Source organism: Raphanus sativus, chromosome 7, assembly GCF_000801105.2.
Source record: "Raphanus sativus cultivar WK10039 chromosome 7, ASM80110v3, whole genome shotgun sequence".
NCBI classification, from domain to species: Eukaryota; Viridiplantae; Streptophyta; class Magnoliopsida; order Brassicales; family Brassicaceae; genus Raphanus; species Raphanus sativus.
This window is the reverse complement of record NC_079517.1, coordinates 8,835,738-8,852,182: the sequence shown is the minus strand read 5'-3', so window position 1 is coordinate 8,852,182 and position 16,445 is coordinate 8,835,738. Positions and strand designations below refer to the sequence as shown.

At 35.1% G+C, this 16,445-nt stretch overlaps 2 protein-coding genes across 3 annotated transcripts; both read left to right on the top strand.

Annotated features, from left to right (window-relative positions):
- Nucleotides 1–6,550: 6,550 nt before the first annotated feature.
- LOC108814847 (uncharacterized) lies at nt 6,551–8,252 on the top strand. The gene is made up of 2 exons (XM_018587477.2): nt 6,551–7,301; nt 7,902–8,252. Exons 1-2 carry the CDS (start codon nt 6,646–6,648, stop codon nt 7,954–7,956), a joined length of 711 nt encoding a protein of 236 aa, XP_018442979.1. The 5' UTR covers nt 6,551–6,645; the 3' UTR covers nt 7,957–8,252.
- Nucleotides 8,253–9,010: 758 nt separating this feature from the next.
- LOC108814426 (TOM1-like protein 4) lies at nt 9,011–11,542 on the top strand. Of its 2 annotated transcripts, XM_018586995.2 has the most exons (10): nt 9,011–9,259; nt 9,368–9,515; nt 9,598–9,676; nt 9,763–9,861; nt 9,944–10,057; nt 10,140–10,276; nt 10,370–10,451; nt 10,529–10,614; nt 10,695–10,901; nt 10,974–11,542. In XM_018586995.2, the coding sequence occupies exons 2-10, from the start codon at nt 9,406–9,408 to the stop codon at nt 11,443–11,445; spliced, it is 1,386 nt and encodes a 461-aa protein (XP_018442497.1). In that variant the 5' UTR covers nt 9,011–9,259; nt 9,368–9,405; the 3' UTR covers nt 11,446–11,542. The 2 variants fall into 2 exon arrangements, with proteins under 2 accessions (XP_018442497.1, XP_018442499.1); XM_018586997.2 differs by lacking the exon at nt 9,011–9,259 and having other exon boundaries at nt 9,381–9,520.
- Nucleotides 11,543–16,445: the final 4,903 nt, after the last annotated feature.

Here is a 16,445-nt window from a genome sequence, read left to right as displayed (position 1 = left end):
TAACCCTCCACATTCTTTTGGCTTTGTTACAGTTTCCCAGGAGACTTTGGCCGAGTGATGTCCTTCCGTGTTCCCTTTCCAGAGAAAGTGTCCACAAAGAGAGTTGATTTTGTTGATGCAAGCTTTAGGGAGTAAGAAGGAAGCACACCAGAAGTTAGTTATCCCTGCAATTACTGTTTTAATGAGGAGCAGACGGCCCGCAAACGAGAGAGTCTTGACGCTCCAAGAGTTAAACTTCACCCTGATTTGTTGTATCAGAACTTCGCAGTTGGCAAGGCTGAGCTTCTTGGTGCAAAGAGGAACTCCCAGGTACCAAACTGGCAGAATCCCATTAGGCATACCAGTTGAAGCTTTGATGGTGTCAATTTCTTGTTGCGGCAGGCCCGATGAGAAGAAGGAAGATTTCTGTCTACTCACCGCCAGACCCGACCTCCGCTCAAATTCATCCAAAACTTGCAAAACATTCTGAACAGAGTCTATTGATCCATCTATGAAGATGAGTAGATCATCAGCGAAGCAAAGATGAGTAAGGCGGGAAGAGCTACACCTCGAGTGGTACTGGATTCTCATCTCAGCAGCAGCTTTGTTCAGCATAAGAGAGAGGACGTTCATTGCAATGACAAAGAGGTAAGGAGACAACGGGTCACCCTGCCTTAATCCTCTTTTACCTTTGAAGTACCCTTGAACCGTCCCATTATAACCTATCATGTAGCTCGGTGTACAGATGCATGCTCGGAGCCAGGAGAGGAGCTGTTGCGGGATCTGCAGACCTTCCAAGCAGTTGAAGAGGAACTCCCATGATAGCGTGTCAAAAGCCTTCGCAATATCAACTTTAATGGTAATTTTTTTTGCCCCCGTTCTCCTATGGTAACCGTTGACTAATTCTTCCGCCAGAATGGTCTTTTCAATTAAGAGTCTATTTTTTACAAATGATGTTTGATTAGGGACAATCAAGTCAAGCATAATGGGCTTAAGTCTCCGAACTAACAAGCGAGCAACAACTTTGTAGAGAGTGTTGAGGCAGCTTATCGGCCGGTATTGAGAGATCGAGGACGCGCCTGGATGCTTAAGGACCAGCGACAAAATAATGGAGTTGGTGGCCGCTGGCATGAACGAGGATCTGAAAAAATGAGCAACTGAGTCGAGGAACTCGTGGCTAAGAAATCCCCAGGAAGCTTTGAAGAAAGCAGACGTTAACCCATCAGGCCCCGAAGCCTTGTTGGGATTGAGCTTGAAGAGCAGCTTTGTGACTTCCTCTGCAGAAGGGACAGAGATCAACTGCTGCAACTGAGCAGGATTCGGAGAGAAGTTGATTAGCTCAGTTATCCATTCTGCTGGAGTAGGTAGAGACTGTGGAGGCAGTACTGCAGGACCAAGGATGTTTTGGAAATGTGCGATAGCGTGGGCACTCATCAGAAGCGGATCAGAGATGATATTTCCAGTTGGAAGGAGAAATGATCTGATTGAGTTGTAACTCGTTCTCGTCTGAAAGATGCGGAAGAAGTAGGTGGTGTTCTGGTCACCTTCAAGTAACCAGTTGATGCGAGATTTCTGGCGAAAATAAGCTTCTTCTATCTCTCTCAGGAACACCCACTTCTCAAAATTGCTAGCCCCAAAGTTCTCCAATGTGATCCACCATATTACTAGCCATTCTCAAAATCACTGCACTTTGCATACAAACCAGCTATAAAACATCGCCAGGATCCACAAAATTGTCGGTTGATGCCGGACACTGGTTAATTAAAAAGAAAAACTAACTACAAGAACTATTCGTTACAGAGTAATATTCAACACCACTGATCAGAATCCGAGCATGTATCTGTTTCCCGCAATTAAAAGCTTCCAACTCGACACTAGCCCCTAGAATTGTCGTCGTCATTGTGAGCACATCAGCCCTCAATATTACATGTATGTTTAGTTTAAATATAATCTTTTGAGAAAAAAATATATAATTGAAAAAGAGTTCTAGAAGGAAAACAAATCTAGAAGAAAAGGGTCTTGGTTACTTACTTAAGTAGAGGTGATAGAAAAAAAAAAGCTAAACCCGTGAAGGCTGCAAAGATATCTGGTGAAGTATAGAGACATTACTCATAACATAAATGGGGTCCCTTCAAGTCCTTTCGGTAGTAATACGATATCACGATGATAAAACGAAAACTATAGGATTGCATAATCTCTTTATTATTTGTGTGATTTCTGTGCTTTATAATATTAATAAAGCCTAACATGAATAAAAGTTCTTTTGTTTATTTATAATAAACGTCCATGAATATATGACTAGTTGAATAATTGGAGAGTAGTAAAAAAAAGAAGGAATGGTAGATTTGCTCTCTCTTCTCTTTAGGTTCTTGAGAGAAAGAAAGCAAAATCGCGGTGGTTCCTTCCCCGACTGCTCGCGGTGCACGGTGGTTTCTCCAACACGGTGTAGCTGTCTTTGATTCCGGCGACGCGTCTGTTTCTTCGGTGGTCGTCTGGCTTTGTTTTTTCTGGCGTCATCATCATCTTTTTTTGGTGAAGGCGGCCGGCTTTTGGTGTGATGCATGTTGGTAGTAGAGATTGTGGCTGACGGGATCCTTATACCTTCATTACATTCGATGGAGGTGAGTTCTCTGTTGGGAAGATGGTGGAGACGGGAGGTTCTCCAATTCAGCTCTGTTGTAACTCAGAAGCTTTCTCCGGCGTCAAGTCTCAATTTGGTTTGAGCGTGATTCGGTGGGATTCGATGTTCGTCGGGTTTTCCTTTTCTGTAGTGGTGATCTTTGGCTTTGAGAGCTCGGTGCGTCGTCTGGTGTGTTTCCGGCGATACGAGTTTTTCGGCGTGTCTCCGGCGAAGTCGAAGCGGTGCCGATTGAAGAAGAGTTGTGACGCATGTCCCTCTTCTTTGACGCGTGTCTAGACGCGTTGCAAGTGGTTTCCGGGTTTTGAGGTTTGGGCTTTCGGACCCAAGTTTTTGTGTGTTTGTTAGCTGCCCTTGTGTCCTTTGGGCATTTATCGCTTTTAATAATTTTTTTCAGTTGGAAAAAAAAAATTGGAGAGTAGTAAACAATTTGTCGTATTTAGAGAAAGAAAAAACAAATGAATTTGTCGCTCTAGAGCGCAAATACTCATCAATAAATACACGTTGACATTATAGTTTTTTGAGAAGGGACGTCTGTTATCAATTATTCGCTATTTTTATATGGTTACACGTGGTTGTCGAAATTGCTAATCCGATTTTAATTCACAACGATCATGATCATAATCATGAGGTCATCGATGACATAGCTACTCTTTTGGAAAATTACCTAAATAACTATTTTCTCCGTTTCGAAGTCATATGATATTTTAGAAAGTTATGTTGTTTCAAAATATAATATGTTTTGAGATTTTAAAGTTAACTGTGTGACTAATAAAATTTTACAGTTTTTTATAATTGGTTAAATAATTTTAAAACTATATTTTTAAGATTATTTTTTAGAAAAATGTAAATTTCTTAATTTTTTTGTGCATTCAGTCAAAACATCGTATATTAAAAAATAGAAGAAGTATATTGTTTGTTTTCTTTGGAACAGAACACATATATCGTTTAGTTATTTTTTTTCCTTGGCGTAATCGTAGTACACTAATTGAACGTTTTTCTCTTGAAGGATAGAAATTGAAAGTTTCATTAGTTTTGTTTTATTTCTCGTTTATGTAAATTCTTTATTCATAGGTTTGGTCAATACACAAAAAAATTTCTATGATTACGAAACAAAAAAAACTTCCTACTATATTTTATAAGTATCATTTAGAGAGTTATTTAACTCGCATTTAAGTGCCGAACCTTTTGTTAACAAAAATGTGACTTTATTGTATGGAATTAGAAACAACTAATGAAATAAGAAAATGTTTGTCGTCGTCACGATGGATACGTTATGGAATTAGGAAAGATAAAAGAAACCATTGGACACGCTTATGCCTTAGTAGACACGTTCAAAAGACTTATGAATCTGGCGTATCCCTTACGCACTAAACGTCTCTATACTCATAATAGTCAAAAAGCTACGGCAGATTAAGCAAAATTTGCCTAAAGGAAGTTTCGATTGTTGCATTGCAATAGCCTTTTTCATTTCTCATGATAAATCTTCATGATTTCATCGCACTAAGCAACCGCAATTAACATAATAGGACCATCTCTAACCTAACTCCAAAACACTATTTTAATGTGATTTTTACGTAAAAAAATTTCTCTAACACAACACTAAAAACTACACTATTTTAGTGAACCACTATAATTTCACACCAAATTTGGTGTGATACTATTCACCACACTAAAATACTATTCATCTCACTAAAATACTATTTATTTAACATAGATAAATAAATAACAAATAAAAACATAACTTATATATAATATTACAAAATTATTTTTAGTGTTAAATTTAGTATTATAGTTGGAGTTAAATTTTTTAGTGTTAAAGCTACACTAAAATAATGTAATTTTGATACCAAAACAGTGTTATGGGTTGGAGATGCTCTAAAGTTAGTTCAGATATTCTATACAATTCATAAGTATCTTAATCTTTATCAGATGCACGCTTTTTTTATTCTCTTTTCATTTCATAATGTAATTACATTTATTTATATTGTTATTTTAAAATATAAATAATTTTCACATTTTAAAGTTATTTCTAATATTTGTTGATATAGTTTGACCAATCAAATTATATAAATTTAGAAGGGACCCCATCTGTGTAATGAGTAACGTCTCCATAAGTCACCAAACATCTTTGCAGCCTTCACGGGTTTGGCTTATTTTTCTATCACCTCTACTTAAGTAAGTAACCAAGACCCTTTTCTTCTAGATTTGTTTTCCTTCTAGAACTCTTTTTCAATTATATAATTTTTTTTGTTTTCAAAAAAGATTATATAATTTTTATCATTGGTTTATTTATAGAGTACTCTTATTTATATATAATCTATATATAATCTATATATAATCTATGTATTACATGATATTTTTAAGTTTTTAAGAAAATAACCAAATTCTTATTCTTTGTGGTTTTAGCTAAAACCTAAAACTATATTATGAAACGGAATAATAATTTTTGGTGATGATTCGTTCGACTATAACTGTAAAAATTTAGTTGTAAGTAAGTTGGTTGTACTTGTAGAGTTGTTACTAGAGATTTTTATGTAGAGATTTTTGGTGTAATTAGATTTGTTGTAACTGTAAACTATATGTTGTAGATATTTCAAAATAAAATATGTGATGCATATATAAAATAATTATTTTATCAATTAAAATAATAAATATTAACGATTTTTTATGAATTATCAAAGTTTATGTTATTTAAGATGTGATATGTAAATAATATTTTTGCTATTTAAAATATTTCAACAATCTTTAAAACACACATAACTAAATTAAAATATTTATAGATGTTTTTGCTATGATTATCTAATTTATTTGATATTATAGATAGTTTTATTCATTTTTCAGTTTGTACATCATATAAAACAAAGATTTAGGGTTTTTGTCTAAAATTCATAGGAAAAAAATTGTTTTAGTTTTTTTGCTGTACCTTTAAACGTAAAACTAAAACATAATTGGTAAAAATTAATAAAAATTTGTTCTAAAGTTTAACTTTCAGAAATAAAATTACAACATGATTAATAAAATTTAATGCTTTAAAAATAAATAAAGCTAAAATAGAGAAATACAACTCAACCAATCACCCCCTTTATCTTTAATTACTGATCTATATTAAACCAAATGACAACAATACCCTAACTAAACCCCCAAAAATGTTGCCAAAAAAACCCCAAAAAGATTTCCATTTTATATTAATTTCCAATATATTGGTCTGTCCTATAAAATCACAGAAATAAATATCTATCTTATTAAAACATAAACATTCTGTTGGACCTAACATTTATTTTGTAAGTTTTTAAATTAAATATACTTTATACTTTATAGTTAAACCTACATTAAATCACTAATATTCCTTTCTTTATACTACTATTCATGTTTCCAAACTATATACTTATTTCTTTATACTACTATCAATGTCTCCAAACAATATATTTTTATACTACTATCAATGTTTCCAAACAATATATTTTATAAAATAACTAATATTTTTAGTAATTAATCTTAGTTATTAATTTTTGTTATTTTATATCTATCATTTTCTCTTTAAAATTTTGTAGAAACGTCATAATTCATAAATTGCAAAATAATGAACTTTAAAATTTGGACTATAAGATTACAAATTATGAAACTATTACAATTTAAATCAAATCAGATTACATATCGGTCATCCATCAGTTCAATCGGTTAGTCTCGGATTTTTGTGACTTTTTTAATATGAATATCTTTAAAATCTAAATTGAACTGTCAGATCTTCGGATTAACCGGTATAATCACAATCAGGTTGGATTTAAAACACTGATTTAAATGCAAAAATATTTTAAATACACTCTTTAAAAATTACCAAAATATTTGTTAAGTTATTAATGAAAATTTTTCATCATAATATTCCGCGCTTCCAAAGCGCGGATCAAAATCTAGTATAAATTATTACATACTTTGATGTGATTTGTTGTAGCTTCTTTGTGAACAAAGACTAAAAATCGCATTTTTATTTGTCTGTGGTGTTAGCTTCCAAAGCAAAGATCAAAGCAATGTTTGGTCCTTCATCGAAATCGTTCAATACCCATTTGATATTCCCCAGAACGTTCGATGATCATCCAGATTCCGGCGTCTATTCGCCTCCTCTGTGGAAGAACAGTCCACCGAAGAGTCCTCCTTCTCACGTTCAAACCAATTACCACACTCTCTCCCCCGTTTCAAAGGCTCAAGCCATCGCTCGTGGCCAGCGAGAGCTTATGGAGATGGTCAGCAAGATGCCCGAGTCGTGCTACGAGCTCTCCTTGAAGGATCTCGTCGAGGTTAACACAGAGGAAGAGAAAGATCGGAAAGTGTTCGACGAAATGCCTCAGAGAAAGGCCAAGAAGCCGAGTAGTAAAGCTATGAGGAAGGTGAAGAGTGATAAATGGGTCGATCCGGTTCGAAACGGAGATGTGAACAGTAGTGGGTTTCTTCTGAAATTAGGGTTTCCTGTTAGCTTGGGTGCTAAGAAAAGGACGAAGAAGAAGAAGGATGAGGATGATGCTTCTGTGACGAGTAGAGGCTCTTGGGTTTCGGAGGATAAAGATTGGTGGAAGTCAGAATCGAGTAGGAGTCAGAGAGGTGTGTCGAGGATCAACAGTAGGAGCTCAAAGAGTAGTGGTGGTAGTAGCAGCAGGAGCAACAGCGATCGAAGCCGAAGCAGTTTAAGGTAATCCATAAACTCTGGGATGTTAAATGTTTCATTCTATATATATATATATATATATATATATATATGTATATATATATTTGATCATATAAATGCTTAGTTAGTTCTAGACTACATAGATGTTGAAGATTGATACAGACAGAACACTGAAATACGATTTGGCGTAAGATGTTTTGATCATATAAATGCTTTGTTAGTGTCTGTATTGATGCGGACGAACTGTTTGTGATACTCTTCTGTCTCCGTCACGTGATTCTTGTAAATATATTGTGAATTTGATCCGCTTTTTGGTGGGTTTGAAGTTGATGTCCTAGAAAGGGTCAATGTAGCTGTGTTGGTTGCACGAGATTTTGCTTGAAAGTTTTGGATCAATCTTTTCCTGTTCAAAGGTAATGAGAGAAGTTAATGGGTCCTAGAAAGGGTCAATCTAGCTGTGTTGGTGGTGGGTTTTATGTTGCACATGTGCTGTGTATAACACTTTAGATTGATTGCAAGGGCAACTAGATTCATGATGCCTAACTGTCTCTCTCTCTGTTTCCTGATTCGTATCTCTGGAACTTTTGGAGTTTAAATGTTTGAATTGTGGGGGTTTTGATACAGGGATGAAAAGAGTGGATGCTTATCTTTCCTCCGGAGTGTACATGCACGAGACTAAAACGAAAAGTTCTTCATTTGGTTGTACAAGATTACTGATTCATCCAACTGGAGTCCAGGAATGGTGAAGATGGAAGTATAGGACATGTGCATCTTCAATGTACAGCCCAAGATTCTATCCCTTTCTTCCGCTTCTTGTAGTTCTCTTTTCTTTGTAAGCCTTATGTCATGTATCTATAGAACCTATGCTGATGATATTTTATATATGTAGATAGATACTCCAGCGTTTGCTAACATAAACCTATAAAAGTTTACATACCAATGCTCATCAATAAATATCAAATTTATTTTTATGTTTTTGCTGCTTTTGGCCTAAAACTAAATCAAGTGCCAATCATATTTGCCTTGGCTTAAACTTCAACAAGAGTGGAGTCAGTCTTTCTGTGTTTGGTGATTGGTACTGGTAGGTCCTTCTTTCTAGACGTGTGTGTGTGATTCGTCTGTCGTTTATGGAGTCTATTCTTCATCCAAACGCGTTTTCCGCTTTTTTGTTTGTTTTCTTGCGTTTGGGAAACGCCCTTATGTAACAGCGGTTTTGGGATTCCTCGGAATACAAGTCAACGACTATTACTAACATTTTCTTTAGGTTAGTACTCCCTCCGTATTTAAAAATTTGATATTTTAGATTTATATAATTTTATCAAAAAACAGATTAATATAATTTTTAATGTTTTAATTCTAATTAATGAATTAATTAAAATATAAATTTTAGTTTAAAGATGCAGGTGGTATAACTTATTAGAAATAAATTAAAAAAAAAACCAGAAAATATATAAATAAATAAATATTCAATTTAATATATGTACAAATATATCAGATTTTAATTTAAGAGAGAATATTATTTTTTGGTTTATGTAGAAAAGACCAGAAGAAAGAAGCATTACACGAAGTATTTAATAATATCGTGTAATAACAGTTGACGGTGACTCGGTCTAAATGTCACCGACTGTGACATTAATAGCGAAAGGCAAAGACAAAAACCCAAATCATCGGTCTAAATGTCACCGACTGTGACATTAATAGCGAAAGGCAAAGACAAAAACCCAAATCACAAGTTTGCCTTTTTCGTGCATCTAAAATAGAAGAAGAAAAGTCTGCAGTTGATTCTAGAACGGCCAAAGCCCTGACCTTGCCTTGACTCGATCTAAAGAATAATCCTTGCCGTGTCCGAGAAACAAAAAAGTTGAAAACTTTCCCCCTTCAAATCCCCTCTTCAAATTGTTTCATCTCTTTCCGAATCCTGAGCCAACATTAACAAATCTTCTCTCGTTCCACTCTTCTTCTGGTTCTCTGGTCTTAACAAGGTAAAAAAGAAAAGTTCTTTGCTTTGATTCAGTGCTATGTTTGGTTTTGTTATAGCTCTGGACTAAAGTGATTGTGGTGTGTGTCTTTGATCTGTTGTACTTATGTAGAAAAGTTTAGAGCTTTTGATTGGGCAGAGATTATAAAGATGGCGAATGAAGCGGCTGCATGTGCAGAGAGAGCTACAAACGATATGTTGATTGGTCCTGACTGGGCTATTAACATTGAACTATGTGATATCATCAACATGAACCCTAGGTAAGGTAAAACAAAACCATACTAGGCTTGTTTCAGTTTCTCTTATGTAACTTTTTTTACTTTTTTTGTTCAATGAGTAAAGTCAAGCGAAAGAAGCAGTGAAGGTGCTCAAGAAGCGGTTAGGAAGTAGAAACTCTAAAGTCCAGATTCTTGCTCTTTATGTGAGTGTAATATACTTTTGATTCATTCAATGCTTTTGGCTTGGTTTCATGTCTCTGTTGAAAACTCATTGTAAGATGGATGGCAGGCGTTGGAGACTTTAAGTAAGAACTGTGGGGAGAACGTGTGTAAGCTTATCATAGACCGTAATGTTTTGACTGATATGGTCAAAATAGTGAAGAAAAAGGTTTTAGCCCTCTCACTTTGCATCTCTCCGTTCTATTTATGGAAACTTGGCTTACCTTTTACGTTTATAACAATTGTTGTAGCCGGATTTGAATGTGAGGGAGAAGATACTAAGTTTGTTAGATACGTGGCAAGAAGCTTTTGGTGGACGTGATGGTCAATATCCACAGTACTACAGTGCGTATAATGAACTCAGGGTATGGTTTACTTGAGAGAGATCAATGTGTCTTTTTTATTTCACTAGCTGTGACAATGGTGTTTAAACTTAATTTTAATTAGTCTGCTGGAATTGAGTTTCCACCACGAACGGAAAGTAGTATGTCCTTCTTTACTCCACCTCAGACTCAGCCCATTCCATTAGATGAAGATGCTGCTATTGAGGCGTCATTGCAAGGAGATGATGCTTCTAGCTTCAGGTAACTACTCTCTTCTACCTTCTAATGGTTTGGTTTGGTTTGTTATGGTGAAAGTTTTGTTTATTTTAGATTTTTTTTTGTTTTTTTGGTAAGTATGGAAGAGATTCAGAGTGCTGAGGGATCTGTTGATGTTTTGATGGACATTCTCGGAGCACTTGATCCCGCTAATCCTGATGTAAGAGTTTTGCTTATAGCTATGTGTCTTACAAGGGAACTGATAGTTTGTGTGGGAACTAACTGTTGTTGTTGTAGGGATTGAAAGAAGAGCTTATAGTTGATTTAGTTGAGCAATGTCGTACTTATCAAAAACGTGTTATGACTCTTGTCAACACCACAACGTGAGTTTTCTTCTTCTTCTTGTTTCATGAATGTTACCTCTCATTTTCATGAGATGGTTATTCGTTTTTCTTTTCTTCAGAGACGAGGAGCTTCTATGCCAGGGATTGGCATTGAACGATAACTTGCAGCGTGTTCTTCAGCGTCACGACGATATCGCCTCTGTTCCTTTAAATGAAAGCAGCACAACAACTCCTCCTTCTCCTCCTACAGCTCAGCTAGTCAGCATCAATCATGATGATGATGAAGACGATGAATCAGATGATGATTTTGCTCAGCTATCTCACAGGTAAGAGTAGTATTCCTATTTTGAGAGATCAACATTTTGTTTTTTAAAACCATCTATTCACTTCTTTACAAGGTCTAAAAGAGATTCCAGCCCTATTCTTCCTCCACCACCACCACCTCCAGTACATTGTACTACTGAGTCGAGTATGGTGGATTTCCTTAGTGGTGATGTCTATAAACCTCAAGGCTCCTCACAGGGAGTAAAGCAGCAGCAGCCTTCTCCTCCTCATCCTGCTCCTCCTACTGCTGCTGCTGCTGCTGCGTCGTCTTCTCCGCTAAGAAAATCTCCTGTGCAACCTCCTCCTGCACCATGGGATACTGAGGTTATCAGGAATCTTCCACCTCCGCCTTCAAGGCACAACCAGAGGCAGCAGTTCTTTGAGCATCATCACCACTCGAGTAGCGGCTCTGATTCCTCTTACGATGGTCTTGTTGGACAGACCAGGAACCTCTCTATGAATAGCGAAACCAAGAAAGCAGAGGATATGCTTTTCAAAGACTTGGTTGAGTTTGCCAAAACTAGGTCATCCAAGCCCAAACATTAGGTCGCTTTGAGTCTTTTGCTTGTGTGACAATCATTGATTTAACAAACATATGATATTACAGTGTGCCTTTTTCTAAGTACATTTGTGTTACAACCAATCACGTTCAAGATATATATAACTTTAGCAAAAAAGAAGAAGAAGATACATATAACATTATGCAACAAAACCAAGAACTAACAATAGAATGACTTATTTTTAAGTTTTACTGTTCATCTTTTTTATATTAGTTATCTTGTAGATGGTTCTATAAAGATTTCGGTTTTTGGCTCCATAATGAAAGTATTCTTTGTCGGTTTATTTGTATACGATTGCTCATCAGTATACAAATAATATAATCTTTAGATGACAAAAAAAAAACGAAAACAGAATCAAGATATTGAACAAGTCCATTGTTTGTTTTCTGAATAAAAATAGAATTAGCATATCCTCACCTACTTTATATATGAATAAATTCCCAACTTATATTTTTCATGTTTTGTAGGAACTATTGATTATAATTTCTTTGAATGTTGCATTGAGAATTAAGAGATTTTTTTTGTTTTGTTTTGTAATTTAGATATTTATGTCCAGATTAAACTAAAAACGAGAATGATTGATAACAATTTGTAAAAAAAAAAGATAAAATAGTATTTTATTTATTTATTAAAAATTGATACGATAAAAAATATAGAAAGAACATCAATCATGAGTTGACAAACAAATATTTTTCTCGTAACCTTTAACCCTATTTCTCCTTTGAGAGATTCACACAGTCATCGATTGTATCTAAGACTATCATCATCAAGATTCAAGAGCCATAGAGATGCCGAAACGTTGTCATACCTGTAGTCTATGCTCATGTCCCAATAATAGTTCCGTGAAGTCAAGCCTGCCAGTATTGTCTTAAACGAAATGTTATGGATTAGAACTTCAAGGTTTGAGAGCTTTAGGTCAACAACATGTGTCGGGTACATCTGTATCCGGGTTTGAAATTGATGAAGGCAACTCACATATTAATTCATTGGATGAAGATGTTGAACCATGCAAACTAACTATACCTTGTTTGTTTTGTTTGTCTGTCTTCTCTTCTGCAGCCTTATGTTGTTTACGACGCTTGAACTAGTATTATCTATCTATTTCTATTTCTTTATCGTTTACTATATGTTTTCATGATGGCTAATTATGTTGCAACAGAATATCATAAATTATCTAAATTAAATCTCTAATCAGTAACGTGTCCGAAAAGTAACTAGAGAAATTGTCTTAAAGATACAGTGCAATGTGAATGCAAGTAACAAGGAATAACTCTCTAGTCTTGATCCTTCTCTTGGAGACTGAATGAATAACCGTGTCCATGTCTATCCTTTTGTAGATGTCCATATATATACGTTTGGTCTGCAAAACAAGTTCATACTAGATTCTGATTCTCCATTCCAAAGAACATATATATTTTTTGTTTTAATTTTTATATTTGAGTTTTTTGATAATTATATTTATATTTAATATTAATTTAATTCGATAAAATAGTATATTAAAGAAATGAAATACATACTTAAACATATATAATAGGTTATGTTCATATTTTAATAGAATTGATAATCAATTATACAACCGGAAAAAATAAAAATTCATTTAGTTAAACTCAACAAATGTTAAAATTAATAACTTCAAGAGATGTGGCAAACAATTCAGCACTTTATTCTAGCCACTAACCAAACGCACCATTAGTTTTCGAAGGCTTACCATCCCTTTTCCATATTTCAATGTTTTGTATGAACCATTAAATTTCAAGTTCCTATTTAAAGACCTAAAATAAATATAAATAAAGCAAAGTTCATTTCTACAAACTAAAGTAATTTCTAATTCACTAGACACGAAGATCATTTCATTGACTCTCATTGCAATAATCATATCCCTGACATCATTTCCGACTTCGAGCAAAGCTAACAATAGAATGAATAGATATTGAACAAGTCAATTGTTTGTTTGGTGAATAAAAATAGAATTAGCATATGCTCTCCTTATTTATAGGAATAAGTTCCTTACATTTTTCATGTTTTATATGAACTATTGACTCTAATTTCTTATTTAAAGGACTTGAAACAACATGAAAAAACACAGTTGATTTTACAAACTTTAAAAGCCATCTTGTTTTTATTTTTGGAATCTTGACCAGCTTCTGCAATGAAAACCATTCCATTGATTCTCATTGTCACCATCATAGTCTTGACATAATTTCCAATTTCCATCAAAGTCGCTGAAGCCGCGGCAGTTCCACCAGCGTGCAAAGGGAAGGGGCCTTGCATAATGAGCATTATAACCGGGGCAGCAGCAAAGGTTGTTGTATGAAGTATAAACAGGGCGCTGCACAAACTTGTTTACAAAGTATCATTAAGTCCAAGGATATTGCGATAAACAAACGTATGTTTGGTGTTTTTTAAAAATGTAATCAATGTAAGTAACAGAGAGTGCTCTACTTTATAATAGGAGAACAAGCGCTATGGAAAATATATTTTCATATATTGTATGTCACTTTTATATGATTGAACAGACCATTCTTATACGTAATAATAAGTGGTTTTGTAACTTCCTGACTGCCCATGGATAATGGACCATCCACACATGTTCTCTCGGTCCGTGGATTCATCCCGTTCTAACGATTTGTCCGTTAATTTTTCAAAAACTTGAAATCATTATTTACTAACCCTGCAATCACCATCCGACATTTTCTCGTGCTTTGGCCACATTCGCACGGTATCGCGAATCACTTCTCGATAGACCACTCATCATTTTAGTACTCCAGCCCAAACATGTTTAACTCTAGAGTTCTAAACGAATGTGTGACGGAAAATATAAATCAACTTTGGTGACATAAATAGCCAAATCAATTATCTTAAGTATTTTCATATATCACAACTCGGGATGTTATAATTCATCCACTTTCAAAAAATGCAACGTCCTCGTTCCGCCTCACGACAGGTATCAAGACGCTTCTCAAATCAGAACCGAGACGGCTAATCAGCTCTGATACCACTTGTAACGCTCCGACTGTCCACGGCTAATGGATCATCCACACCCGCTAGCTGTGGACGGTCGGAGCTTTACACATCTTCGACGAGATAACAAATGAGTATATATTTGCGTAACCTTACATTCCTTTTTCTGGATCCAGATCTGGATTCGTCGGATCCGTAGACTTAATAACTAGATTTCAATTTGTGGTTTGTGGATATTCGGTCCGGATACATATATATCATACTATCCGCATATATCTATATTTAGATCTGGATTCGTAAAAATAATTAATTTTTTTTTTTAAAAAAATACTAAAATTCTAAAATTAATACATAAATTAAATATTTATACAAGATTTGTAAATATATATATGTGTATAATATTACAAATTAAAATATAATATTATAAAAATAATATTATATAAAATATTAATATATCCACTATAGTTATTAATAAAATTAAAAATTCAATATATTTTAAAAATCCGGATCAAGATATTTGGATCTAAAAAATCAAAATATTTGGATTAGGAGTTGGTTTTGACGGATCCTAAATTTTACTATCTGATTCCAAATTCAGATGCTTCAGGTGTCTTATGTTCTAAGCGGATCCGGAACGGATCGCGGATCGAATCCAGATTCCGGATAATAAATCCAAGGCTTAGTGCACAGTCATCGAATGCATCTATTATTATCAAGGTGCTATTGGAGATGCCGAAACTTTATCATACCTCGACGTCTAGCTCATGTCCCAATAGTTCACGGTGACGGCGTGATGTCAATCCTGCCAATATTCTTCTTTTTTTTAAAAAAAAATTGTAACTATCATTAACTTCTTAATGAAAGTCTGATTACAAAGGACTTGCGATCTCTTTTGCTCTCAAACTGATCAGAGCTCAAACTGATCAGAGCTAATCTGATACAAAGGACTGAAAAATATATAAAGAAAAACCCAAGTATCAATCTAAGATCAGAGCATCCATCAACAAGAACAACACTTTAATCTACAAGCATTGCTACAAGCATCAACAAAAGTTCCTTACAAGCACTTCCTAATACTATTATTGAACTAGGAGAAGACTAGGCAGAGCTGATTTACCCGAGACGAAACCATGAAGCTTCTATCTGCTGCGACGACGGAAGGTCAGGAGGGGCCACCCGGAGCTGAAGAGCGGAAGAATCCAGAAGACATCTCAAAGCAGGTGAAATCCACAGAGGGAAAGACTCTAACATTGCGACCTTTAGAGAACACGTCGGGTCAGTCCTCAAGAACCCTAAGCATCCAACCATCAAGAGCACAAAAAAAGAGAGAAGTAGCTACAGCTTCAGCATAGGTAGTGAAAATGAGAATTCAAGTCACAGGAAAACTCTTGGGTCTTGATTCTTCTTTTCATATATATATATATATATATTATTTGAACGAAGTTGGACAAGTTATCTAGGTTTTGTGAATTCATTGATTTCTTGCATTAAGTCCCCTGTAAATACGCATACATTTTGCAGCATGCAACAAAATACCAAAGGAAAAAAGTAGAACGAAGCTATTATTGACGACTCAATTGTTTTGGTTTGTAAATAATTAGAATATGGAGGCTTAGCATCCCCCATCCTCCCGCCCTCCTTCTTTATAGGAATAGATTCCCACTTCCTATATTTCAGTTCTTTTATATGAACCATTAAGTTTCAAGTTCCTATTTAAAGATCTAAAACTAATATATATAAAGCAAAGGGTCATTTCTACAAATCAAAGTAAATTCTAATTCAATAACAATGAAGACCATTTCATTGACTCTTATTACATTTTTAATATCCATGGCACCATATCCAGCTTTGAGCAAAGCCCCTTTCGGCACTCCTGCGGCCGGCGGCGGCTCTATTGGATTTAACGCCCCTACTGGCCCCGGCTATAGGAGTGGGGATACAGCCCCAGGAGGCTCTACTGGGATTAACGGCCCTACTGGCCCCGGCTATAAGAGTGGGGGTCCCGGCGCCTATAAGAGCGGCGAT

What these genes read in the sequence shown, in the direction of transcription:
- LOC108814847 (XM_018587477.2), top strand. Translation starts at nt 6,646, where the DNA reads ATGTTTGGTCCTTCATCGAAATCGTTCAATACCCATTTGATATTCCCC. An exon ending in CGAAGCCGAAGCAGTTTAAG is followed by an intron (nt 7,302 to 7,901) that starts GTAATCCATAAA and finishes GTTTTGATACAG; the next exon opens with GGATGAAAAGAGTGGATGCT.
- LOC108814426 (XM_018586995.2), top strand. Translation starts at nt 9,406, where the DNA reads ATGGCGAATGAAGCGGCTGCATGTGCAGAGAGAGCTACAAACGATATG. An exon ending in GATGATGCTTCTAGCTTCAG is followed by an intron (nt 10,277 to 10,369) that starts GTAACTACTCTC and finishes TTTTTTGGTAAG; the next exon opens with TATGGAAGAGATTCAGAGTG. An exon ending in TTGATCCCGCTAATCCTGAT is followed by an intron (nt 10,452 to 10,528) that starts GTAAGAGTTTTG and finishes TTGTTGTTGTAG; the next exon opens with GGATTGAAAGAAGAGCTTAT.